Source organism: Protomyctophum parallelum (genome assembly GCF_964188405.1).
Source record: "Protomyctophum parallelum genome assembly, chromosome: 19".
Lineage (NCBI taxonomy): Eukaryota > Metazoa > Chordata > Actinopteri > Myctophiformes > Myctophidae > Protomyctophum > Protomyctophum parallelum.
In genome coordinates this window covers 19,429,643-19,437,741 of record NC_139717.1, presented here as the reverse complement: position 1 = coordinate 19,437,741, position 8,099 = coordinate 19,429,643, and the positions used below count along the sequence as shown (strand labels likewise).

At 39.2% G+C, this 8,099-nt stretch overlaps 1 protein-coding gene across 1 annotated transcript in view; it reads right to left on the bottom strand.

Moving 5' to 3' along the window:
• Positions 1–3,885: 3,885 nt before the first annotated feature.
• cep170bb (centrosomal protein 170Bb) overlaps positions 3,886–8,099 on the bottom strand; it is a 34,879-nt gene continuing 30,665 nt past the window's right edge. The window contains exons 23-26 of the mRNA XM_083790478.1: positions 6,758–6,846; positions 6,306–6,399; positions 6,151–6,202; positions 3,886–4,239 (exon numbers count right to left, since the gene is read on the bottom strand). Coding sequence (XP_083646604.1) covers positions 4,025–4,239; positions 6,151–6,202; positions 6,306–6,399; positions 6,758–6,846 — 450 coding nt within the window. The 3' untranslated portion in view covers positions 3,886–4,024. The remainder of the gene's footprint in view (positions 4,240–6,150; positions 6,203–6,305; positions 6,400–6,757; positions 6,847–8,099) is intronic.

The following is an 8,099-nucleotide window of genomic DNA, read 5'->3' as shown; positions in this document are numbered from 1 at the left end:
ATTTTTGAACATGGGCTATAGCCCCTACCGTACGGCATACTATAGCAGGCCGTTTTTCATCATTTTTGTGGATTTGAAAAAAAATTCAAAAATTCAAAAACATGGGTTATAGCCCATCGTTTTTTAAATTTTTGATTATTTTTTTTATCCTTGTTTTTCATCATTTTTGACCATGGGCTATAGCCCATACCGTACGGCATACTATAGCACGCCGTTTTTCATCATTTTTGAGGATTTGAAAAAAAATAAAAAAATCAAAAAACATGGGTTATAGCCCATAGTTTTTTGAATTTATTTTTTAACCTCGTTTTTCATCATTTTTGAACATGGGCTATAGCCCCTACCGTACGGCATACTATAGCACGCCGTTTTTCATCATTTTTGAGGATTTGAAAAAAAAATCTAAAATTCAAAAAACATGGGTTATAGCCCATAGTTTTTTGAATTTTTGAAAAAAAGAATTAACCTCGTCTTTCATCATTTTTGAACATGGGCTACAGCCCCTACCGTACGGCATACTATAGCACGCCGTTTTTTATCATTTTTGAGGATTTGAAAAAAAATTCAAAAATTCAAAAAACATGGGTTATAGGCTTAGCCCATCGGTTTTTGAATTTTTGAAAAAATAAATATCCTTGTTTTTTATCATTTTTGACCATGGGCTATAGCCCATATCGTACGGCATACTATAGCACGCCGTTTTTCATCATTTCTGAGGATTTGAAAAAAAAAAAAAAAAAAACGATGGATATAGCCCATCGTTTTTTGAATTTTAGATTTTGTTTTTAATCCTCGTTTTTCATCATTTTGGACCATGGGCCATAGCCCATATCGTACGGCATACTATAGCACGCAGTTTTTCATCATTTTTGAGGATTTGGAAAAAATGAAGAAAAAAAAAACGATGGGTTATAGCCCATTGTTTTTTTAATTAAAAAAAAAAGAATCCTCGTTTTTCATCATTTTGGACCATGGGTTATAGCCCATATCATACGGCATACTACAGCACGCCGTTTTTCATCCTTTTTGAGGATTTGAAAAAAATTAAAAAATTAAAAAAAACGATGGGTTATAGCCCATCGTTTTTTTTAATTTTTTAACTTTTGTTTTATCCTCGTTTTTCATCATTTTCTATGTAGGACTAGTAGCATGCCAAAGTTTTTGCTATAGAGAATGCATTGGGCGTTTAAGTTAAATAACTCAGAAACTATAAAACATTTCAAAGTAAAAAGTTCCAGCATGTGTCTCCACAGTAAGCTGAAAAATTAAAAGTGTGAATGAAAGTGCAAATTCATACAAACCCCCAGACCCCCAATTGAAAAGACATGCCACAAATATAGGAGAATATTTCTATGGTGTGGTTCTATAGCAGTGATTGATTCTCAATTGTTCATTTCAAGGAACCCCACTTTGATAGGCATTAGACAGACAGACATTCACCCCAGTAAATAACCATAGCCACTTGTTGCCTGCATGAAATCAGTTTATTACAAATAATATGGTGATGTACACTGTAAATGACGGAGACAATGTACTATTCATGAATTGTGACCCTGGAAGGATATAATTCTATACAAATAATAATAATAATAATAATAATAATAATAGCAACACAAATCAAGTGAAACACCAATCACCTCTAGCAGCAGCAGTTGCATCATCATCATCATCATCATCATCACAATGCGTTAGCCAATCAGATGCCCGTTCTGGGGTGTAGGCGATTGAATCACAGTAAACACATTACAGTAAACACGTTACATTCCCGTTGGTTGTAGAAAATAAATGAATAAATAAATGAATAAATGAATAAATAAATAAATAAATAAATAAATAAATAAATAAATAAATAAATAAATAAATAAATAAATAAATAAATAAATAAATAAATAAATAAATAAATAAATAAATAAATAAATAAATTCATTCATATTGACAAGGTTTCCCTCAACTGAAGAAAGAAAAAAAGTGCACATTTGGTGACTGAACATCCACTGTGAGATAAATAACACACACACACACACACACACACACACACACGCTGAAACATAATTTACACTTGGAAAATGAATAAATAAAAATAAATGAAAAAAAAAAGGATAAATTACTCTGATGAAGTTTAAAGGGTTACAACTTTAGACCGGAAGGGTGTGGTTGTGGGTTCAAACCCTTTGCTTTGGAAAAGAGACGCGTACATTTGTGTCTCCTCAAGAGAACAAACCTCACAAACGTGTGAGAGCAGTCTAAAGAGTAGATTGTAATTCGTTTCATGAAATAACCGCATTAATCCTGTTTTCAGAAGGCTTTGAGTTATAGTTTTCACTTCGACAGACATGATTGTGGGACATTCTCGACTCGTAACAATCAACATCAAACCTACAATCAGACGCATGGGGGGGGGGGGGGAGAAAATAAACGAAGAATGACACATGATGATTCATATTTCCTCTAATCATATCTCCACAGTTCTGATCAAACAGATTATCAAAGCACAAATCAAACACGTCATCAAGATTATTTATATTTTACACAATCCACTAACTGTACTACTGGCAGAGCGAGTAAATAGTTGCAAACTTCAGTTTCATATTTCAGCCTAAATGTTACTGAGGATCTTTGTGCGATATGGAAGCGGTTGTAAGTGTGTATTTATTTATTTTTCTGTTCAGTGCCAAGGCGATATAAACGACAGCGTCATAATTAATAACATAGTCATCACGTGGCTACATTTACATTATGCTACAAAATCCCATTCGTACTCAACTCAAGTATTCAGTTCCAGGTTTTGTTTAATTTTTCTCTCTATATATATATATATATCAACAACTGGATTAATGTTATCATAGGCTATTTAATGTTGCCCCCCGGGTTTATATTTTGACGTACGATGGTGTCGCGCAAACAGCAGGTATACAAGCAAAACGAGGCCATAGCCCAACATTTTAGTGTCGTTTTTATTTGTTGGCGAAAAATCAATATATTTAGTCATAGTTTTAGTCATCATCCGTTTTCCCCAGTGAAAAAAAGGTAGTCGACGAACGTTTTGTCGTCATAGCTTTAGTCGACGAAATCAACACTGCGACTAAGTTACCACGGTAACCCACACCTTTCTGTTGCCATGACTATAGCGTACAGCAGGAAGCGGAGATCGACACAAAGCCACAGGAAACGCGGTGGCAGCGGCGGCTTATTCAAGAAGGAATAAGACTGTAATAAGCACATTATGGATGATTATTCAGATACTGTATGTCTGTATGTAAACATATATAGAGCCCATCACAACACCGGAAGTTATAGCCACGGACGAACATCAGGGTACGGTTGCTACATCATTGTCATGTTATCATATCGTATCATACTGCCGTCAGGCAGAAACCTTGTGAATCTTCATATTTAAACGTATTCATTGTTTTGTATTGATGCCCTACTTCGTAATAGAAGACTGATGCACAAGCCCCTCAAGCTCACGAAGAGTTGTGTTGTCAGCTTGAATTTGGCCTTTTTTTGGTTTTGTTTTTTTGCTATTTTTGAAAATTGTTGTAAGGAACTGGTCGTCATTTGTCAAATGTTGGGGGAGGGGGTCCCTGGAACAACATATTTTCAGATGGGGGTCGGTGGCCAATTACAGATCATTTCTGGGGTCCTTGACATTGAACCACTGATACAGAAACATAGGTTTTTCAGAATCTGGTCGCAAACATTTGTAGAATCTGGTCTCATGTTGTACAAAGGTTTCTGCCCGACAGCGACGATATACATATAATGAAACAATCACCATCCGATACAGGGTCGGCCTGTCGTAGAAGAGTTTATATACATATAATGAAACAAACACCATCCGATGCAGGGTCGGCCTGTCGTAGAAGAGAGTTGAAATACATATAATGAAACAAACACCATCCGATACAGGGTCGGCCTGTCGTAGAAGAGAGTTTTTAGTGACATTCGTGGTAGAAGTATTGTTTCTACCGTCATCATGAACCTGGTGTGTTTGTCCTCACAGACCAGAGTGCTTGTGCGGCTATTAGGCCATGTGTTGGCCTCTGTTATTAGCTCCTCCTCGGGGCGATCTCTTGGCGTTTTCGTTGGCGTTGGGGGGACTGGCGTGGGCCCCCGCGGCCCCAGGGGCGTTGGAAGGAGCGGTGCGGGCCCCCCCTGGGGCCCGGCTGCTCTGCCCTGCAGGCTGTTTCTTCTCCTTGGAGCCGGGCCGAGGCTGGGGCTCCACGATGCTGTTTATGACTGCAGCGAGAATGTATTCACATGTCAGTACACTCATAACGCTACAGCTGGGATTCCACCAATAGGCTCTATATATGCACACATGCCATTTTGGAAAGGACCTTCCATCCCTAGTATCCCTACTTCCTTCACAGGTGTTACAGATGATACTAATGATGGCTCTGTTCCATTCTGGTCCATCCGAGTCAGGGTGCTGCTATATACTCACTGGAAACACTCAGCTACACCAGTGGGTCTCAACGTGTTGAGTGGGCTCCAAATGGCCCCGTACGGGTTTGTAACTCTGAGAGAGTGAGAGGTGTACAAATGGTTCCATTTGTACACTCTCGGGTCCTTGGAATTAAAAGGTCTGAGAATCACTGTACACTAAATGGAACAGAGCCTTAATTAGTTTCATCTGTAACACCTGTCTGTGTGCATAATAGAGCCCATTATGTTTACTCTACTGTACCATTTAGGCATTTAGCAGACACTTTTAATCCAGAGCGATTTACACGAGGTTATACGAATACATCAAATGCATAGCAATAGTAATCTAGGATCATATTTAAACCAAGGATCAGCAGTCTACACAGAATAATACAAACAAGAAAATAAATAATCTGTACATGCTGTCTACATTCAAATAAAGTATCCTGGGAGCTCCTTTATCATGCTGTCTACATAACATGCTATCTCAATTACATTTTAGCCTTTGCCTGCAAGGTCAAAGTCAAGGTTAGGACAAGTATAGGCTACAGGCTGAGGTGGATGTTGAAGAGCTGAGTCTTCGGATTGCAGTGGAATATTTTGGGAGTGAGTCTGCAGTTCTTAGTGCTGCCAGAATTGGCCAAAAATGACATTCAAATATTCCTTTTAAAAACACCACGTGGATTCGAACGAATTTCGAATGATTTTGAATGTCGAATGTATATGATTTTAATATGAATATGATATGAATATTGCAGCCAAATATGCTGTAAAACGTTCTCTTTCTTTATCTATATGGTCCGGACCTGTATGTTGGTGCTGAGAAATGCACTCTTGAGTCTTGCGAGATCAAATGAATGATTCATAATGATTTTAATAGTCTAATTTTTGTATAATATTTTAGTCTTGCCAGAACTCACACAGCTATTTTTATTTTTTAAATTTGAATCAACCCATTTTGGGCGGGAACCCCTTTTGGTGATCTGCTATTGAGAAATAGCAGATCTACAAGCTCATAGCTTGTAGGTCTGCTATTTTTGAAAAATCGAAGAACGACTGACATAGAAACATAGCTTTTTCAGAAAACTGCCAGGATGTAGAAGACATTTTTAGAATCTGATCTCAGGTCAAATTATTGCCGCCATAATCAAAATAATACATTTCCACTAGATGTCCAGATGTTATTATAAGGTCAAGGATCACAATGGAACTATGCTTAAAGTGAGCACATGCACCTGTGTCATGCTGCTATGCAAATCAATGCTGTCATTACAATATAATCACATTTGTACAATTTATTATTATGCCAATGTTTTTAGCATTTGAAATACATGTTAACCAATAACTTTTCATGTCCATCAAGGTATCTACTGTCAACACATGTCAATTTGTTCCAATCCAACTCCTCTGATAAACCTTGTGGGAGCAAATCAAAATTGGCGTACCCAGAGGCCCCTAGCAATATATTTTCATTATATTGGAGTTCCTAGATTCCTTTAATAACAATTATTATTAAAATGGGTGAAGTGCTCCTCTAACAAAATGCTATTACAAATGTGTCAAGTTTCTATTTGTGGTTGTTAAGAAGCAGGGTGACTATTGAATCCTATTGCATTCTACTGAACTCAATTAGATTATATTGAACTCCATTGAATTCTATCAAATTATTGGATTCTGTTGAACTCTATTGGATTATTTTGAACTCTAATGAATTGTATTCACCTTCCAGCTGCCTCTGGACTCTCCTCAGCTCTTTGAGAATGGAGCTGATTTCCTATTAAGACAACACAAGGCAATCAATTGCATTATAACGACTTTGATGGAGTGATATACTGTCACAAGCACAATGACACAATGCCGTCACTTCAGTTACCGACCTTGTTGGAGGTCTTCAGAATGGGGACTTCATTCTCCGTGTTGATTTTGGCCTCAATCTCCTCCCAGACCTCCATCTTGTTATGGAACAAAACCCTGTAAAGGACACGTAACAGTTAACACAAATCAGAGTACAATCTAGCAGTGGTGCAGGAGTAGTGCCTTGCTCAATATCATATCATATCATATCATGCTCTTTTTGGTGGGGGTGGGGACGGGGACGTGGACGAGTGATGTGTTTTGCACTATTTGGCCATAAATCCACACCAATGGGTCTACTCGCAAACATGTGGTTGCAAGGAGTTGCATGGCGCCCCATGTGTTTTGGGCTTTACTCTCATGTACCTGTACACAAGATGCAACAACAAATACAACCTTGATAGGGCTCATGCAAGTGGTTAAGGAAATTGAGTTGAGACATTGTCACGTCCTATTTTCTGTCGCGAGGTCTTACTTCATTTTGTCAGCCAGTTGTTCAGTGTTCTCCCTGATGGCCTGGGACAGCTGCGACACCGGGTTCAACATCAGGTTATCCAGAATCACCTGGAAGGAGGAGGGGTTAGACGAGAAACGTGTCAAGCCAACCCACAGTGGCAAATCATTACATTCACGCTAGCTCCGTTCACATGGATGCATTGCAGTGGGATATATTGTTCTAACAAGGATAGCTGGGGAAGAGGAGCGCTTGTTTTAGCTCAACGTAACACATTAAGACCCGGGAAAGCATCTGTGTCATGTTAGATTTGTAACCTAATTTTGTAACCTAAACAACTTTGGCTGTTCAAAAATAGCAGATATGCAAACTCATGCTTGTAGATCTGCTATTGTTGAAAAATGGCAAAAATGTGCTCAAATCTTTGACTACAAATATATATTTTGAAAGTGAATATCTTTAACTGAAGTCTTTGCTTCCAGGGGTCCCTGTAACAAATCATTTTGAGATGGGGGTTGGTGGCCAGATACATATAATTGTGGGGGTCTTTTGAAGTGGAAAAAGTGTGATTACTACTGTCAAACGAAACAGTAAATGCGTTTTTCAGAAAACTGATAGGGTTTGGTACACTTGTAGAATCGGCCTCGGGTCTTAAGGGTTAACATCCTACATATACGAGCTACAACAAAATGCATGGCTTTTGGAAACCGCTCGACAACAAAGCAGGCACGCCAACAGCCGGGCGGCTGGTGTGTGCGTGGGGGACGGGGGGACAGAACAGGTTATCTCCCGCAAAACAAATGAAGAAAAAATAAATCCTTCCCTCCGTCTCAGCCAGTTACACAACGACTCAGCTGAAGCCTTCGTCAGCCATCCTGTGAAAAACAACATGTTCTACTGCAGGAAAACAAAGAGCATGCACTACCGTCTGTCTGACTGTGCGCCCAAACGTTGAACCATGGACTTCTGCTACACATCGTCACTCCCAGGACGTAAATATGGCGACAGGTTAATTGGGCCAAATCTGACCCAAGCGTCAGATAGTTTGACACAATGGGGCTTCCCTGTCACGTGGCTTTTTTCCGTTTCACATGACGTGCGTTCATACGTTATTTGGTAATCAGAGGTCCCCGGTTCGCCCACCCGTTCATGGTCAACCTTTTCGACGTGTCTCTGAGCAAGGCACGTAGTGAAGCCGAAACAGAATTTTCGGCAAGCGGTCACCGTTCCCTCCTCTCCCTCAATCCCAGCTCATAATAGGTTGATGTGAAAGTAAAGACTCCGTGAGGAATGGCTGAACAAGGCGCTAACTGAGTTAGTGTCATGCCGACAGGTTTGGAATCGCGAATCATTTCGTCCTCTT